Genomic DNA, 20,504 nt, shown 5'->3' on the forward strand with positions numbered 1-20,504 from the left:
AAGTCACACATGACAGAGTTAATACCATAAAGTAAGCTGCCAGGCTTAGCTATGTCCGCTTCCCCTCACCTTTGGAGGAGCTAGGTAATCAAGCTTTATTCTCCTCCAGTCTACATGTGAACTTCAGTGTGTGAGCTCTGAGCTGCTCCTTCCAGCCACATAGCTTTAACAAGCCTCTCTTGAGTTCCCATACCAATAAACTAGGAACTTTTACCACTGCTAGCTAAGCTAGCTACTGCCTGGGCAACTTTTTCTGCAGCACATGAACCTGACCTTTGAAGAGTTTGTAAGTAAACCAATTTTTAACATACCAAGCATGTGGTCTTTTTCCTATGCTGAGGGATGAGAAAACTTTGGAAAGAAATTTTTTAAGGGGACATTTTGCAATTCACTTGGAAAGGCGTATTTTAAAGGTCCAACAACCTATATTTCCACGCTTTACTTTGATGCATATTTTGTGATTTTAAATCTCTACTGTGGTTCTCTCACCAAAGAAGACTTGCCCTAAACAGGGATCTTGGTGCGCATATATATATGCACCAACATGGATCTCAAGAATGAGTACCTTAAAATAATAAGGAATTTCATTTTTACATTTAGAAATTATCATTTTGTCTCCTGAAGGAAAGTTGAACCAGATCTTTAAACCTGTTTAGAGGCAGAAAACTATGCATGCCATTGAGGGAGGGTGTAGCCAATGTCCATTACAACATATTGATATATGGAATATCAGAGCTTTTTCTAGCAGATATAAATTAATAAATATGCTGCAAAGAACACAGCCAAAATTATGCAGAATAAATTGCCAGTGGACCATATTTCATCTGTCTACAGAATGTGTACACACACACACACAAATATTTTGTGTGTGTATGCATACATCTGTTTTATGAATATATATATATATATATATATATATATATATATATATATGTATGACTTGTTCACACACAGAGAGGGACATGCACAGAAAGAGAACAGGAAACTATAAACCCAACACCACAATGGAAAGCTCTGGTGCATATAATTTTTTTCAGTTATTTTCTGAGATGAATAAAAGAATACATTGCAAACGTTTGTTCTTTCATCCTTTTAACAGTACTAACCATGGAGCCTTTAATCTAGGCAAGAAAGAATTTAAATGAGTTTCTCAAATCTTGAAAAAAAATAAAAGATACAAGGAAGTTAAATATAACCTGCTACTTTTTAAGTGGCCTTTATTTTATTTTTTTAATAAAAAAAGCTGAAAACAGAAAACCAAATGCAGTACAGTGGTGCCTCGCAAGACGAAAAGAATCCGTTCCGTGAGTCTCTTCGTCTTGCGGTTTTTTCGTCTTGCGAAGCAAGCCCATTAGCGGCTTAGCGGATTAGCGCTATTAGTGGCTTAGCGGGCTTAGCGGATCAGCTAATAAGCGGCTTAGCAGATCAGCTGTTAAGCGGTTTAGCGGATCAGCTGATAAGCGGTTTAGCGGATCAGCTGATAAGCGGCTTAGCGGATCAGGTGTTAAGTGGCTTAGCGGCTTAGGATCAGCTGATAAGTGGCTTAGCAAAAAGGGGGGGAACCCCGCAGGAACTCGCAAGACATTTTCGTCTTGCGAAGCAAGCCCATAGGAAATTCATTTTGCGAAGCACCTCCAAAACGGAAAACCCTTTCGTCTAGCGGGTTTTCCGTCTTGCGAGGTATTCATCTTGTGGGGCACCACTGTACTCAAATCAATGGGCTGTTTTGTACAAAACACTAAACCATAGGTTAGTGCTACATGTGTGAGCCAGACTAAGTCTGACCAAACCTTGGGATCATGTACACACACACACACACACACACATGGGGGGGCGGGGGGAGAGAGAGAGAGAGAAGGGAGGATCCTACTATTGTGTTTACTTTCAATATCCACTAAACCTGGTTTGTTATTATGTACAAACCAGGGCTTGTGGTTTAAATCAAACTTGGATTAGTTGAACAAGCCAGCTTCATAAGCCATGGTTTGGAAATAGCTTGGCTGGAAACTTACAAGTTTGTTTTAAATGGCAGTTGTTGCTAAGTAATGACAAGCTAGGATTTGTGGAAGCTGAATGTAAACACAGGAAAAGTCCTTCTGCTGGTTGCTCAGTGGAGGCAGGCTGTGAACAATAATGAGGGGAGTTTAGACCGCACACAGTTGAGGAAACTATGAGCCACAGAACTGCCATATTTGCGTAATGACACAGTTCATTGTGGTATCAACAGATGCATTAAAAAGAGGTAAAAAAATACCCTGCTTAATTTATCACATTTATAGTGTGCCTTTCCACAGAAGCATTCCAAGTAACTCAGCAACTTTTTTTTTTAAAAAAACCCCCTCAAAACTTCAAAAACCCCAAACATCCAGAAAAATATATTAAAAACAGTCAGAAAACAATAAAAATAAACAAAGGTAAATTAACAGTCCTGATCTCCAAACAACACACAAGAGATTGTGGCCACTTCACCAACAGGCTTCTAATCTTAGTGTTTCTTACGTCTGGAAGTGACACACTCCTGATGAACTACTTTGCAAACTGAGGGAGGGCTGCTTGTATTAACCTGCTGAGACATTATTTGAGGCCTAGCTTCAGGCACCTTCAAAGGCTAAGTGGGTGGCTACCGGAGATGGGGCCTCTTCTGTTGCGAGGCCCAGACTCCCAACCCCATTTTCCCAAGGAGGTTTCAGTGCTTATTTATTTATTTGGAAACATTATGATTATTACCACTGGCAATTTAGAACATACATTGCACTTACAGCTTGCAAAGGATTTTGTAAGAGACTATATTTTGCAACATCTCCATAAAGCAATCTTTATAGCATATACCAATTTTTGCCAGCCTGATGCCTTCCACATGTTTTGGACTAAAAGGAAATGTAGAAGTTGAACAAGGAGGGCACCAGGAAATGGCAGACTTTGGGCATCAAAATTTCAGCGGCGCCCTGAGATGCCAAAATTTGTGCCTACCCTGTCATTAGACATTGTTGCGGTGCCCCCTGCTGCACCCTCTCGACTCGGTGCCCAGTGTGGGCAAATGGGTTGCACTCCCTTAAATGTGCCTCTGCACCAGGTTGCATATGCTGCAAGAAACCTGTAGAACCGATGTCTTTGCAAAATAAATACAGTGGTACCTCTGGTTGCGGACGGGCTCCTTTCCGAAGGTCCGGTCGGATCCCAAGGTTTCCACAACCTGAGGACCACTTCCGCGCATGCGTCGAAACCCGGTAAAATACTTCCGGGTTTGCTGCGCGCACATCCCAAAGTTTACGTAACCAGAGGGTTACGTAAACGGAGGTACGACTGTAAATAGAAACACAAACAAGTAAGAGTCTACACAGAAGGACCTATCAGGCTCCATTTTAAAAACTGAAGGCATTGTCCCTCCAACCTAGAAGACTGATAGGGAATGCTACTTCTTTGCTCCTCTGGTCTTATCGTACCATAAAAAAACAGTACCTGTGCTTCGAAGATGCCGGGGCTTTACAAGGCCTGGCTATTGTTTGTTACCCAGAGACAAGAGAATGCCTCCCCACCAAGGCCTTTCAACTACCAGACTCTGCCCTCAGCGAAATAAAGGAAACAATCAGCGGACTGTTCCCCACTGCCTCCAGATGGTGCCCCACATCCAGCCCTGCTCTTTTGGTTGCCCTCTTCTTCTTCTTTGTTTTGTTTTACACACACTGTGCGGTTTCATCATTCATCCTGACTGTTTGATTTAAGTCTCCATTCCCTGGATCAAGAAAGGCCTGGCAAGGGAGGAAGAATGAAAGAAAGTGACACATTGACAGCTTCTTTTTCACAGTAATGAACCAAACTGCACTCTCTTCTCCCCGCCGGCCTTTTACTATCGTCTTTTCTTCCTCTATAAAGGAACCCCAAGGGGACAGAGGGACAGGTTGGGGGGATCAGCTCAGAAGTCTCTTCCACATATAATGTTCTGTGCCTCCACATGTGGGCTTCTCCAATGGAGCCCCTGCTGAGCCCGAGGATTATTTTTAGCTTATCTAACTCTTGCTTATTTCCTGTATACAATAAAAGGATATCTGTTGACAAATGGCATTAAAGTTTCATCAGGGTACCTCGCAGTCAGAAAGCGTGCAGGCTGTACACCCATGACTTTTGGCTGTCATCAAAAACAAAGTTTCTTTACATTGGCAAACAGAACATTCAGATCTGTTAAATGATCTAAAAGGTTAACTGCTATATCTCTAGTATCAGTAAGACTTTAATCCATTTTTAAAAAATCAGATTTGCATGCAAGGGATAGGAAGACAGGAGGCAATCTTTGTAGAATCGGATGCTTTATGTTCTTTGCTTTACAAAAGCAAAACACAGATTTTTTTCAATCCAATATCAGGTGCTATTGCATCTATAACCAATCTCTGGGTATCCTAGTAAAGGGGTCTGAGTTGAAGTTTCTGTCCTGAAGCCAAGTGGGTGTAGAAGTGCCATAGAACTTCTGGAATCAGCCTGGGGATTACCAGCTTAGTTGACCTGTGTCTTGAGGTGGTCCATAACCCAGGCATGACCCTGTCCAAACTTCAGCCTTCCCATGGAAGACTGATATAGGATACACACCCGATGCCTAAGCCAAAGCCTACCTAAATCTGTAATCAATAAAGTTGTGGCCGAGTCTTAACTCCAGAAAGTTGTGTCAAGTTTGTTCCACCCATTATCACTTCATGACTCTGCCTAAGGGGCACGCTGCAAGTGGGTCCACAACCTCTTAGTGTCTTTGGCAAAATCAATATTCTGAATTAAGTTGTTTTAAGGAAACTGTTCGAACTTCAGGGGGAAATGTGTCTTTGCTCACTGGGTCTGCTCCAATTTCACTTCAGAATCAATTATATACTTTTTGTCATGATTTGTCTACAATATGGCTTCTCAAGCCTGATTGTGATAAGCTTTCAAGTTAAAAAAAGAAAATGCCCAAGGCTTCGAAGATAAGAAAATGTGAGATAGTTCTCAGCTAGAGAGCAACAGAAAGAGACTGAATAAGCAGAATTTTGTTTGGTACATATTGGAAGGGGGAAGTGTGTATGACAATATTGGGCCTGGTCACAGAAAAGTTCTCTGTTTCCCTAGCAACTGCCCATTTAATTTAACAGCTGTTTGTGTTTTGATATTTGTCAGCACAGGCACCAGGTTTCAGAGGGCTGTGATCAAAAACAGCTTGCTAGACCTCCCACCCAGAAGCAAGGGGCTCCTCCTCCCAGCAGAGCCAAGTTTACCTAATTGCAGGTGGTGGGAGAGGCCCCCCCCCCATTTTATCCTTATAGCAACTCTATGAGATTGATTAAGCCAGGCATATGGTAATTCGGTCCTCCAGATGTCCTGTTAGCTAGGGATGATGGGAGTTGTAGTCCCAAAACATCTGGCGGGCCGAGTTTGCCTATGCCTGGATTAGGCTGAGGGACAGACTGACTGACTCAAAGTCACCCATCAAGCTTCATGGTTGAGTTGGGATTTCAACTCTCGCCTCTCAGGTCCTAGTTCCGACCACCACTCCACATGGGCTCTCCAGTGCATGACCTCTGCTGTGTGTGCTACTACCAGATCCGACCAAACATTAACTAACACACATGCACACAAGCTACTAGAATAAGAATGGAGAAAATAGCAAATGTGGTTTCTTCTGCTTCCAGTACCATTTCCCAATGCATGACCTCTATCTGTGCACATTCATAATAGCTTTTCTGATAGGTATCATCCCATAAGGATTCCCTGCAATGATTTGTTCACATGCGGTTTGTCCACTCAAGAACACTTCGCCAATGATTAATACTACTCTACATCCTGGGAGATTTGAATCCCTGCACAATCCATCTTCTTGCAAAACGTAGTGTTTTATTTATATGAAATTCTACACCATGTCCCTTTTTGAAGATGCTGCCCTGCTATTTCTGGATTTGTCTTTTTTCGTATTATTTTTATGTTAAAAGAAATGAGAGAAAAGAAACAAAGCATTCAAAGGAAGGAAGAAACAGCATAATCATAGGGATATCATAAAGTACTCCAGCTCCACTGAAGGGCAGAAATGAAGCCAGAATCAGGATGCAAGCAGCCAACTAAGAGTTTCTTGAGTGGAAAAGAGAAGAAATTGAATTAACTCACACAATAATAAAAGTAGCAGCCTGTATAGACCCGCCTGATGATTCACAAATTCATTAATGTTGCACCCTCAAGTTCACCTGCTTAAATTGAAAACAGGGATTGAGGGGCTGGAGAGGATAGAGGAGATGTATACTTCCTGCTACCAGAATACAATGGTACCTCGGGTTACATACGCTTCAGGTTACAGACTCCGCTAACCCAGAAATAGTGCTTCAGGATGAGAACAGAAATCGTGCTCTGGTGGCGCGGCGGCAGCAGGAGGCCCCATTAGCTAAAGTGGTGCTTCAGGTTAAGAACAGTTTCAGGTTAAGAACGGACCTCCGGAACGAAATAAGTACTTATCCTGAGGTACCACTGTAGAGATAAACATGCAAACCGGGCTATCACGCTTATTTAAAAGCAGGTGAAAAACCCAGAATCTGGACTTTGCCATTGAGTATTTTGAGGAAGAGAATGAACTTTGGCTCCAACCCTTTCCACAGCAACTCACTTTTATGAAAAGTCACCTTATGATTTTTAGAGAACTGTTGTCTGGGCAGCCTAGGACCTCCATACACACTGCCCAGCCTTACACACTGGGGAGGCCATTTCGGTGCTAACGCAGCAGTTTGGCTTCACCCCCAGAAGAGCACCGCATTGTCTCTTGAGCCAGACGGATGCCAACATTTGCATGTGCAGCCTGGTTTGTGTGTACGCAACTGTTTGTGAGAAAGACCAACCTCTTTAGATCTTGTTTTGGGCTTCTTGGGTAGAAGTTGCCAAAGACATCCTCTTTGCTCCCGTGCGGAAGTTGGCCCTGTTCCTTTTCAAAATCCCAATATTACTTTCATTACTTATATAGTGCTATCAGCATTCATAGGGTCTTGAGTTCAACTTCCTCCACCTAATTCTGCAGCAAGTTTCATTGCCAAGTACTGTAAGTAAGTCTAGGCACCGTGTTCTCTTATTTACAATCCAAAATAGCATAAGCTGATGCTTTTGCTTTACATGAAGCTGGATTGTTTACATCAGCTTTCCAAAACATCTGGTTGGCAACAGGTGGCCAAAGGCTGGTTTTCATCTTCAACGGCTTCTTTCAAGTCTGACATTAAACACAATGCTAGACCTACTGGGTTGCTGCGAAGAATTTTCAATTATTCTTAACTCAAGCAACCAGTAGCTAAACTCAAATCTCCCAGACCTTAAAAGTTGGCTAACCTCACATCATGCTTTACTAAATACCTCCAGTGTGTTATATGAACAACTGCCAAGTATACTGGGTTGGGGGTCGTGTCAAGTGTAGAGAGTAAAAAACAAAGCAGATACGCACTGTGTGCCAATTTCTCTGTGTTATGACTAATGTGACATCATGCGTCGCCACTAAATCACTGCACTATGAAAACAAACACTCCATCACAACAGAGCACTCAACCTTCATCTCGTTCTGTGGCAAAAAATAAATTAAAAAAATCTCTGGAGGTTTTCCAAAGCCACCTGCTACCTAGTACTTAGCACCTCTATCATCCATGTCAATGATAGGGGCTGTCAGCTAGTACCTGGAAAGTGGGAACTTTCCATAGCTTGTCACAGACACATAGAAGCGTTCAGTAGGTTCTAAAGAGGCATTTTCAAAGGACCATTCAGTCACAAGACCATATGGATCACTTTTATGCATTTGGCCCAAGGTCCAGCATTCTGTACACCCAGGAAACTCAGGAGTATCTCCATCAATAGCATGCACATCTACTGTGTATGTTCCCAGTCTCTTGAGCATTAACTTATCAGAGACTTCTCAAAGTTTAATCAGGGCTAAAAGCCATTATTGGATCATTTGCAGCTGCACAAATAGGGACATGAAGATTAGATGTTACAGGGAATGTCCAAACTTTAAGTGACTATAGGTCATAGAATCATAGAGTTGGAAGAGACCACAAGGGCCATCGAGTCCAACCCCCTGCCAAGCAGGAAATGGTATTGAGATGCGAGTACTAAAATTCCTTGGTTATTAAACAAGAAGGCAGTAGTTGCCTAAAAGGAGGGGTGCAAATTTTCAGTAGTTTTGCAGAGCTGGTATTCTACAATGCAATGTGGCAATTGCAATTGCTCCACTCATTTGTAATCTTCATCAACTTGCCATGTGTTTGTAGTTTGATACTATTCAAGTGCATTCAGCGTGATACAGTTGGTATCATGAAAATGCTTAAAGCCTGGAAAGGCTTTTATTGTTTTACTTATATTCTTATATCACAAACCAGGAGTTGCACTCTGTTGCTAAACCACAAACGTTCAGAACCGCATACAATGAACCTGGCAACTGGAACATTCCTAGTAGAAGTGAAGTATGTGTTTGTTTTATGCTAAGAACATCGAAATTTAGGTTTCTGATGCTGTATGACTGTTAGTTCCAGTTCACACATGTAAGATGGGAAACATCAGCTGCATAAATAAGATCACTTCCTGAAGAAAAATACAAGAAGCCATAGAGTCAACAGAGAAACATAACTGGACCTTGCTACTTATCATCTTCAGGCAACTGTATCCAGCTAAGTTCTACTCAGAGAAGTCCCACTGAAATTAATGAACCAAAGTTAGCAACGTCCATTAATTTAAATGGGACTATTCCAACTAACATCATATACAACCCAATGCACTGGTAGTACATAATTAATTGCACAATAGAACTTAGCATAAAATACTAAACAAAACAAAGTACAATGGTTATAAAAGCAAATAAACTGAAAATGGCTTTCAGAAAGCAAAAGAAAAAGAAATAATTATACATGGTGTGCATTCTAATTCTTGATATATGCATACTTTATTCTTTTCTCTCTTTTTTAAGGCAGAACCTTGTAAGGTTCTTTGTTATGGTGAAGAATGTACCACACACACTGTGACAAAATTCCCTTGATCCTTTGGCCTGCAAGGTTTTTTTGTCCCCATTTTCCATTCCATTCGTGCTCCACAGCCTTAGTATTTAGCACAGAGAAGGTGTGCATCACAATGCAGGTTGCTAAGTGACAGTTACAATATGTGCAACGAACAGCTCCCACACAGGCTTATGGAATCTCTCAGACTGTGCAAATGTAGAACTGATTGAATGAACAGTGGGTGACACTATATTGTGCTTCCATGGAATTGCTCCAACCCAAGTAAGTCAATGCCCCCCAGCCTTTTTTTTTTTTTTTTTACAAAGAACAAATGAGAAAATGGGAGATTTAATTAGAAGTCTAGCAATCTTACCTAAAAATAACACGCTGTGTAACAAAATGCAACTTCCATAAAATTTCCAAAACTGAAAAGGCTTGTGAAGGGTAGATTTTGCTTTGTCCAGTTGTCATGTTAAACAGATAAGGACAACAATAGATAAGGCTGACATATTGAAAATGTGATTAGTTCACACATAATACACTCTTATTCCTTATTCTAGATAACTTAGTATATAATGGATACTCTTTACAGCTCAACATTATAACTGAAGTTAACAGACTAGAAAATGCACTCACGTAACATGAAATCACTTTTTCTTTTTTGATGTTCAGCATGCAAATTAATTATAAACTACACTCAGACCATGGGCACAATGGAGGGGATGAGGGTGGCAAGAAAAAAAGAAGGGAGGTGCAATCAGCTAGAAAAGGCTGGAGGTTTGTTGTAAACAGCTGAAATGTAAAACTGAGAATGAGAAATCTGTGCTTAGTTCAACACCCATTCAGTGTGTTTTCCCATTAACCTTGAAAGTGATCATATTTATGGTAGCCGTGTCAGCTGTTCTTAAGTATTCATATTTTCATTTCCCAGTTCCACATTTCTCTTTCAGCTTTAAATACAGCAATCAAAACGTCCATGCCCACAGCACCATTGTCAATTTATCAGTAAATTATATAAGCCAATAGCTAACTCATTTCCCAAGTATAGATCCTTATGCAGCCAATATGGCATCTAGCCACATTCAAGAGCAGGCATCCCCAAACTTGGCCTTCCAGATGTTTTGGGGCTACAGTTCCTATCATTCCTATCTAACAGGACCAGTGGTCGGGGATGATGGGAATTGTAGTGCCTGTTCAAGAAGGAAATTATTAGTGGAGGTGGTGACAGCTGCCATGGCACTAACAGCCACAGCTAGTCACAGAGTTGGTGGCAGCAGCAGGGAGTCAGGGCAGGTCTATGGGTGGCAAATAGGCTGGGCATAATCCACCACTCTTTGTGATTTGCTGCCTAAGGCACGTGTCTCAGTGTTCCTCATTAAATGTCCAGCTCTGCAGAGTATCTTGGGAAAGGGTATGGAGTACACCTGGACAGGAATACTCCACACTTCAACATCTTGTTTCAGGTCCCACTTGAGTAAGATGAAAATAGTATGGAATTGTTCTGAGAGAAGACAAAATTTGACACCTCCTTGAATATATTCACTGAAAAGAAATTTAAGGAATGAAATTTGTGAAGAAGGCAGAACTTGTCGAAAGACATGCAGTGGTGGAGCTCCTCAAAATTTTGACCGATTCTGGCCCACAACAAAGACCTGCGTATGCCGATTTGGCTATAAACAGCGGCTCTGGGTATGTTGTGCTGTAGTAGAAGTAGGCAAAGGTAAAGATTCCTATCTTATTGATTTTTTTAGACTAAAATATAAAAACACCTCCCAGAGGTCTCCATCTGCTGTAGCTGCTGAGAGCCAGCGTGGTGTAGTAGTTAAGAGCAGTGGACTCGTAATCTGGGGAACCGGGTTCGATTCCCTGCTCCTCCACCTGCAGCTACTGGGTGACCTTGGGCCAGTCACACTTTTCTGAAGTCTCTCAGCCTCACTCACCTCACAGAGTGTTTGTTGTGGGGGAGGAAGGGAAAGGAAAGGAGATTCTTAGCCACTTTGAGACTCATTAAGGGGAGTGAAAGGCAGGATTATCTTTTTTTTTTTTTAATCATGTTTATTAAAATTTCCAATAATAACAGAATAAGAAAAATAGAAAAGATAAAGAAAAGAAAGAAAAAGAGAAACAAATTTATACCCTTCTTTTCATAGCCTTCTTTCTGGGACTCCCTCCTTCCCCTCCCGACTGTATTCCCCTTTCCCTAAGTTGGTTCCACAAGCTCTCATTCCCAATTTAAACCTAATACATTTTACTCATAAGCCAATTTAAATTTACACAATCTTAACAACACTCCTCATCTTAAAATAGAACAAAATTTTTCCCCCAAGATCAGTTCTCATTTCCTTCCACGAGTTCCCCCTTTCTTAAAAAAAGTAAAAACAAAAACATGTAAGATCAAAGTTATAAAGAATATAAGGTAGAAAATATAAGAAAGTTCAAAAAGTTGGTTACATAGCCTTTGGATTCTAAGATTCCCCCTCCCTTCCCCGGTTTAGATTCCCCATGTCCATCTGTCTGTATGTTGTCGGCCTGGAGGTCTTAAGTCCACAGCCAAATTTTTCTCAATCCATCTTGCCGGTTTTCTTTAAATTTGGTTGTTTTGGTAGCATTTAACTTCAAAAGTCCAGTCTAATAGAGGCCTTTGATTTTCCTTAATCGTTTGTTGCTCCTCCCATTATTCTTTCTGTGTCGTAGTTAGTCCTTTGCTCTTTTATTTCTTACTTTCTCAGGTTTCTGTCTTGTTCAGCTGTTAAAACATTCTTGTTCCAAGATTTAGTGTCTCTACAGAGGTTTGTTATTCAGGGACAAAGACTTACGTCCAGTTCCTTCCTTGCTTCAATAGAAGATTCTATTGTATTATGGTCACCTCTGTAGACAAAATAGTATTTCAGTTTTACAGCTTTCCCAGGAGATAAGACCTGTGCACATCCCAGAGTAGTTTTCCACATACGACACTTGTAATGTCCCGAAACCCCTCTAGGGGGATTGCAATAACTTTGTATCCTCTAATCCAAAAGTCAATTTGTTATTTCTTTTTCCCCGACAGTTCATATCCATATTATATCAAATTGTAACAAAATTGACCAGCAAAATACTTGTAACAAAATCCTCTTTATATTCTCTAGCTTTGACAGCTCCTTTGACAGCTGTCAAATTCTCCATCTCTCTTCGCCAGGCTCTCCAAATCGCCCCGGTTCCCGGGGGGGGGTTGCCTTTTTCCTCTCACCCTCCACTCTTCTCCTCCAGCACAATTCTTGTAGTTCCCATCGTGGAGTTAATAATTTTTGTCATCAATAAACTTCTGAATCGATCTTGGTTTCCCAGTCCTTGTTTTAGCATGTTTACAATCGGGGGGGGGGGACTGACTTCCTTTTTGGATCCCCCCCGCTCATGCCAGATCCGAAAAAAATTCCTTTTTTTTCTCCTTTTGTACCCGGTTACCCAATTACTCACGGGTTATCGCCAAATGTCCAAATTTCCAAAGGAAGAAGCCAGCGCTCTCCGTCGAATGGCATGCGGCTGCACTTGGCAGGGGAAGCGGAGGACTCACAGCACCACGCCGCTCCCCGGCACCCGATCCGTAGCCTTTAAAAAGGCTCCTTCACAAGTCGGGAGGGCGCTAATGGTGCCAGCCGAGTCACCATGTCCACGGGCTCCGTGCCCGTGGTTTTTAAGGGTCCCCGCGTCGCCGGCACGGTAGGACCCAGCCCCTGCCGAGCCGACTCCCTCCGGAGCTCGGAGGGAGTCCGCCATTCGGCGATGGCGCCAACCCGGAAGTCGAAAGGCAGGATTATCAAGTCCAAGCTCCTCTTCTTCTAGGTGCTTCCAAAATGGCAGCTAGCCACCAGAGGAACTCAGGCAGACTATTCTCTTAATACAATGAAAGGAATGGCACAACAACTGAGAGCCCTTAAGGATCAGAGAGAAAACTTGCAGACCTTGGTTCTCGGATCAAGGAGGTGGAGATCATGACATCAGAGGCGATGTAATGGAGCATGCTGTGTTTTAAGCTAGTAACGTCTACATGCCTACAAGCTAGCAAGATCTACTTTGCTTTCCCCCCTAGAACTCACAGGTTCACCAACAGAAGCCAAATATAAATTAGTGTGCTCACTGTCCTTTTGTGGCAGAAGTGAGCTCACTGTCCTGTCTCACAAAAATCCATTCCTTTTCCCCAAAAAAGCTTTTTTAATTGCAGCAACCTAAATTGGGGTGGGGGAGTTGCTGCTGTTGCTGAACAATTAAGCAAGAAATCCTTGACAAGACTGCACAAATCACCCAGATATCCACTAGTAGATTCCCATCTATTCTGCCCACCTCTGGCTTTAAATTAATTAAATTGGAATAATGGCTGAGGACTCCCCCAAACCCCTTAATCCTACTGCTATTTGTGACCACTTCCAACATGAAACTTTAAACAGGTAGAGTACTCGAGAGATTTGTCTCCGTGGATGGCAAGGCAATACTTAAAGGTAAAGGGACCCCTGACCATTAGGTCCAGTTGTGATCGACTCTGGGGTTGCGGCGCTCATCTCACTTTATTGGCCGAGGGAGCCAGCGTACAGCTTCTGGGTCATGTGGCCAGCATGGCTTCTGGCGAGCCAGAGCAGCACACGGAAACGCCATTTACCTTCCCGCTAGAGCAGTACTTGCACTTTGACGTGCTTTTGAACTGCTAGGTTGGCAGGAGCAGAGACCGAGCAATGGGAGCTCACCCCGTTGCGGGGATTCGAACCGCGACCTTCTGATCAGCAAGTCCTAGGCTCTGTGGTTTAACCCACAGCGCCACCCGCGCCCCTCCAAGGCAATACTTACTTGCTTTCATGCTATAACCAACTTTAATGCAAATGCTGTGAAAGACAAACTCCAAGAACAGCAAGATTTAAAGAAGGTGGGGAAAAACTAGGGAAGAATTGTACCACTCGACTCTCCTGCAACATATTCACAGTTTAGCATCATGGAAGGGTAAATTCTCAAATAAATTAACTTCAAAACAGAAACGATAACAAAATGTTGGTTCTAGAGTTCCCATCTGATGGACAAGGGAACACGTGATCTTTTCTTCAGCCTCTGTCCTCCAGCCTGCCTCAGTGCCATGTGGACTGAGCAAACGGGTGTCATTTACCCCTCTCAGAGCTACAATCCCCAGCACCCTTGACAAACTACAGTTCCCATGTTTCTTCAGGGGAAGCCATGTGCTTTAAATGTATGGCGTGCACCCAGTTTAGGTAGCAGTGGTGGTGTTGCTCCTGTGCTGCAAAACCACAATGGAAACATTTTGCTATAATTAATGCTTTCCATGGACATTCTTCATGAAAGTGCTCTAGTTTCACCTGGCTTCTCAGCACAATAAATAAACAAGGTTATCAGCCCCTGGGCCCACTTCAGAGAAATCTGATCCCGACCCCTGAAACACACGGAGTGCTTCCTTTTATATAGCTCTCACTGTGTCCTATCCAGCTCAGGTTAATGCAGCCTCCAGCCAATACAAGGGTAATTCACTCCCAGGCTGAAGTTCCAGCAGACAATCTAATAATCAAAGGATTAGCTGCAAACAGTGACTGATGGCCTTCTAAGAAACAGCAAAAGCTAAAACAAACAGAATGTTTTCAACTATAGGCTGGAAGCACAGGTCTGGGCTCTGGAGGGCTTTGAGGTGACTCTGCACCAATCGCATCTGCTTTCTGCAAGTCTTTAAAACGGCCAGAAGAACAGCTGAAAACATAAACTTTGAAACTCCGTCAGTGGTAAAATGTGCAAGCTGTTAATACAAAACAAGCTTAACACCTCTCTTCGCTTTGGGCATCACAACAAAGCAGCACACAGAATAGGAAGCATGGCCTGCTCTTGTGTATCCTGTTTCCTTTCCCCTCTTCTGCCATTAAATTCTGAAGCTTCTAAAGGGGCTTCCAAAAATAAAAAAGAAGGAAGGGAGGGGGAAGAGTTGTCTCATCAAATAATAAAGTGTGAATAGAGATCTGAGCCACACCTGCCCCAACTGGATAGAGGTAAGCACATACAGTATTCTGCTTCCTACAGTTTCTTCCACAATTCTACAGTTTATTAAATTACATATAAACTTCCTCTTTCACTTCCTCTCTCTTTTGAAGTAAAGATTCTATGGGTCCTGCTACACTGTACATTGGAAGCCATATTCTGAATTTCCCAAATCCCACGCTTTCACATTTTCCTCCTACCAGGCCTGAGATAAGCTGATCATTTATTACAAGGAACATGCCTTTACTCACATGCTGCACACATAAAACACTCCAGCCATAGATTGTCATATTGCTGTAGCTCTCTGAGGTGTTCCCTGGGCAAGCCCAGGCTTCATTTCCCATTGATCTGTAACCAGTTAATCTCCCTTTTCTTAAAAGATGAATTTCATGCACCATTAAACTATGGAAAAACAACTTTGCAAGATTCTAGAGCTGAGCTTCAGTCCTCAATACCGAGGCCAGTACATACCCACTTGCGAGCCTTTTTTCTCCCAACAATGACGCAAAGGGCATTCTTGGTCAACACCCACTTCTGACAATTGTACAGTGCCCCAATTCTACACAGCACTGGAAACTGTCCACCACTAAAATTAATGGAACTAAATTTTAAGAAATGTGCTTAAAATTGGGATGAAAGTCCAAAGAATCCACTTGCCAATGACAAAAGCTTTGATTACCGTATTTTTTGCTATATAAGACTCACTTTTTCCCTCCTAAAAAGTAAGGGGAAATGCGTGTGCGTCTTATGGAGCGAATGCAGACTGCACAGCTATCCCAGAAGCCAGAACAACAAGGGGGATTGCTGCTTTCACTGCGCAGCGATCCCTCTTGCTGTTCTGGCTTCTGAGATTCAGAATATTTTTTTTCTTGTTTTCCTCCTCCAAAAACTAGGTGCGCCTTGTGGTCTGGTGCGTCTTATAGAGCGAAAAATACGGTAACTTTTTTAAAAAACCCCAACCATTTAACAAACTCTTTCATTATTGCAGACCCCTAGATGAGAATGTATACAATGTTTATAAAAATGGCACTGGGCTATTTTTAAAACTTCTTTTACCTCACAATTACAGGACACAATAGCTTTGATTCCCCATATAACTCAGTTGGAACTCTTGTAAGCCGACTGAGAGGAAATGTCAGGTTACGGAGGGAAATGGCTATTGTAGTTGCTCAGAGATTTCAGAATCTCTGCTTTTGAATAACTTGTATAAATGCATCTAGCACATATATAGTATGTTTGAGTGGTCTAAGCACATAATGCACTTTAGGCCACTTTGGAAATTTTTCAGGGATTTTTTTCAGCGGGAACTCAATTCCGGCACTTCGCAACGGGGTGCCATTGCCATTCTAAGAGAACAAGGGAGGTGTTTTCTTCTAGAAAAAAACACTGGAAATAACCACTAGAAATAACCAACTAAAAGATCTTTGGCCCACAACCCCCCTCAACCCTCTTTACATTAGGGCTGTATGAGATTTCAGTACAACATGCTTGGTCAGATATACCCCATACAAATTAATGCTGTAATTGTTCTCATTATTAAGAAAAACGGTAAAGTGAGCTCCCAGGTATATTAAAAAATGCAAAGCCGTCTATTCAGTTGCTTCTGGCTTTGGTGTCTGATTTAGTCCGTCTTGAGTGAAAGCCTATTTAGTGGCTACCAGGCATGGAATCGGTACTATCCACAATTGGTGTCACTATTAAGTTTGTTTGGAGAGCCAAGTGTACTATGTCAGCAATAATGAGAGCTATGGACCTTAGCTCGTTTTGTCTTGGAGGGTCATCATCTGGTTTTACCCGTGGAGCATAGAACAAAGCAGCAAAATGCCTTCTTTACAGTAGTAAACACTAGCCATAATTCTACACATATCTATGGATGCTTGTCTCTCCAGAATCTATGGAGCCTAAGGGTGCTTATCAATGAACTGAGTTTAACCATGAGAAAGGATTGATCCTTAAAAAAAGGACTATAAGCAGACATTTATAGTCTACTAATGGCACTTACAGTCCTGTCCTAAAAAATGTACTGCATCTGCAAATAGGTGTGCCAAACACAGCCCCAATGTACGTGCATGCATGTGTGCATAAATAAATGTGTGCCTGCATGCATAAATAAATTTCAAAGTTCCTTTATGGTTATGTTGGAAGGGCACTGCACAGCTAATACAATCAGATGCACCACTGCAGATCTTTAGGACTTAAGAAGAAAATAAGAGTTTGGGTTTGATATCCTGCTTTATCACTACCCGAAGGAGTCTCAAAGCGGCTAACATTCTCCTTTCCCTTCCTCCCCCACAACAAACACTCTGTGAGGTGAGTGGGGCTGAGAGACTTCAGAGAAGTGTGACTGGCCCAAGGTCACCCAGCAGCTGCATGTGGAGGAGTGGGGAAGCGAACCCGGTTCCCCAGATTACGAGTACATTGCTCTTAACCACTACACCACACTGGCTTTCTTGATACTAGTATGTCAAATTACTTAGGAACATTGGAATCTGCCTTATCAAATTATTGGTCCATCTATTACTACACTGTCTACGAACGCTAACATCCAGCAACTCTCCAGGGTTTGGAGCCAGGATCTTTCTTAGGCACCCTAGAGATTCCAGGGATTGAACCTGGGACCTTCCGCATGCAGAGCAGACGTTCTACCACTGAGCCACAGCCCTTCAACAATTCAAGCAGAGGTGGCTCACTGCTTCTTAAATTTTCACCCCACCTCTGCAAGGCAAAGAAAGTCAAGTCATTAAAGCAAGAATCCTATATGCACTTACCTGGAAAACAAGTCCCAGTAAACTGAATGGGACTTCCTTCTGACTAGGCATACATATAGCATTGCACTGTAATAAGCTTCCATAGTACATCCATGTAGTGTTATGATCCCCTTTCTCAGGATCACTTAACTCTTTTCATCATGACTGGGGAAATGGGGGAATAATTGCTCACAACTATATACAAAACGAGATGCTAGCACATATCACATCGTACTGCCGTTTTGATCAGTGAATATATCGATAACTAAGTTTCAAGTTTTAAAACTAGTTTTAAATGGACAAACCCACAAATGCAGTTCACTTTAGAAGATCATCCTGACAAAGCAGCTGTTGCCTAACCTAAAAAACAGCAATATAAATGACCATTCTTAACTTCCTGGAGAAAATTTCTTCAAGCGTGGCCCAAAATATTTGGTATAACAGCATAAAGAGAAGTTATGAAGTGCCAAAACATGAGGAATCCCAATGGGTAGCGCTGTACAAATATTCACATAAAGCTAAAATGCAGCCTGCAACCGATGCCCTTAATGATAACCAGCTGGTGGTTTCTGCCCCCCCCCCAACAGCCTCTCCCATTAGATTACATGTTGCCTTTTCTAAACATCAACTCCCACAAGACCATTAATAATGTCTCCTAAATTAGATTGTTAACATCTGCTGATTTTTGTCAATAGCGTGTTGGGCTTTTCTTTGATAGCCTTTCCTGTTCCCACTAAATCATGCTTGCTGCGGCCTTAACTAGAAGGGAGATAAGTGACGCTTTGCTGAGAGTCCCTACTAAGAAAATAACTAGGTAGAGGCCAATTCTTTACCCACCACATTTTAGAAGACGTTTACAACTGAGTTTGCAAACCACACATATACACTGCATCTGATATTTATTTTTTGGCGATTTCAGGCTTACCTATAATATTGTAGCTCTGATTCTAGCTGCTGAATATATATCTGCAGCTGTGGCATTTTATGGGCTTTAGCTTCAAGTTCCTTTACTTTTCCAAGGCTGTTAAGGACAGCATACCGTGCTTCTTCAACCTTTTTCCTCATTTCCACTTGCTCTCTCTTTAGACTGCGGTTGCAGTCTTCCAGGGCAACCAGAGCTTCGTGAGAATTCCTCAGTTCTTTTTCCAGTTCTTGGTTGAACCTAATTGCTTCTTCAATTTGTCCATCCCTAGAACTTCGGATTAATTCAACCTCTTTTAGAACACTTTGAAGGCACTTGGAAGTCTGGGACTGACCGTTAGCTAATTGTCTCCGGTTGCTTATAAAACAGGTCCCATTATTCTTATGGTTAGCATGGCTCTTCCACAATCCTACCTACAATCAACAGGGGAGAGGCAGAAATATAAATTAGAAGGAAAGAAGTTACACTTTAATCAAGCAGATTTGTTTCAAATTCACTTTTGGTCTATGATGTTTTAGAAAGTCCAGCTCATATAGGTCTCAAACAAGGCTAAAGTACCACAAAGACTGAACCATAGACCTATAGATGCCAGAAATTTCCAATGAAGAAGAAAAGGAAATGAAATTGCTATAGTTTGCATCTTAGTCTATGGTCACGAATGGAAATCAGTCAACAAATATGACCTATATTTGCTAACATCACTGTTGTTTTAAGTCCCCAAACAATACATAATTAATGGATTCTTTTAACATTGATTTCTAATGTAAATGAAATGTAAAAACAATGTATGCTATATAGCTTACATCAAACAGTAGCATTAAAATAGTGGGCAGTCAGACAAATAACCTAGTATTTGGTGGAAACCAAACTGCAGTGGAACAGAAACAGTACAGCTTTGTGATGGTTACAGGCTGGAAAGCAAACTGCTGCCATTTTACGTTCCTTCCTATAGCCACCCATGCACAAACCTGTGACTACCGTACATTAGGTTTTCTTACATTAATATAATACAGTCAGCCCGCAACTTACACAGGGACACATTTCGGGGATCGCACCTAAAGCCAAAATCACATATGGTCAAAAAATATTGGGTTCAGTGGTGGGTGGGATTGCCAAAGTCTCCCCCCCCCCGACGCCTGCCACCAATTATTATTATTTTTAAACAAATTACAAAAAAGAGTCAAGTGTGCAAAGCTGAATGTCCTGTAGTTAAGTGTGTAAGTTGTGGGCTTACTGTACTCAAATTTTCCCTCCCCAGCTCCATTCCAATGCATGGGGCGGCTTCCTTGTAATACAAGAACTGATCAAGGCATACACCTGTGAACAAGAGGGTCTTAGGCTCTTAGGAGAATGATACTAAAACCAATTTTTGAGGTTGGTCATTATGAAGCATGCTAAGCAATGAACACATTAGAAGCCATACAAGAACAAACATGCAGAACACACAATTGAGAGTGTATTCTGTGTATCTTTGACTCTCATAAAGTCACAAACACTATGATGTAATAGCTTGCCAGAAATTCAGAAGTGCATCAGGCTACCCATACTATGATTTGTTGCACCAAATGTAGAAGTGCAGACTGTATCATCACTATGAACACAAACTTAAGTTGTTTTGAATTTGTATTTATGTTTACCTTTTCAAGGTAAATATACCCACACATCAGTACAGGATAAAGCTGCTTTTATGACTATTTATTTTTATTGGGCTATATCCAGTGGTGTCCATGCATGAGAATAGGCTTTGGCCTGTGCAGTGGAGCTCCTCACAATCTGCTCCAGGGAGTTGGAGGACCCTCTGGGACAGAGCTGGGGGTGCATGTGGGGAGGGAAGAAGGAAGCCATGTTGCACAGGCAGGAGTTTAAAATGTTATT

At 41.9% G+C, this 20,504-nt stretch overlaps 1 protein-coding gene across 8 annotated transcripts in view; it reads right to left on the reverse strand.

Annotated features, from left to right (window-relative positions):
- The window catches only part of EFCC1 (EF-hand and coiled-coil domain containing 1), a 71,226-nt gene that overhangs the window by 47,608 nt on the left and 3,114 nt on the right, over nucleotides 1–20,504 (reverse strand). For all 8 annotated transcript variants that reach the window (XM_082211941.1, XM_082211937.1, XM_082211938.1 and 5 more), the window contains exon 2: nucleotides 18,633–19,042. In XM_082211941.1, the coding sequence (XP_082068067.1) occupies nucleotides 18,633–19,042 (410 nt within the window). The remainder of the gene's footprint in view (nucleotides 1–18,632; nucleotides 19,043–20,504) is intronic.

Source organism: Podarcis vaucheri (genome assembly GCF_965113315.1).
Source record: "Podarcis vaucheri genome assembly, chromosome: 2".
NCBI lineage: Eukaryota > Metazoa > Chordata > Lepidosauria > Squamata > Lacertidae > Podarcis > Podarcis vaucheri.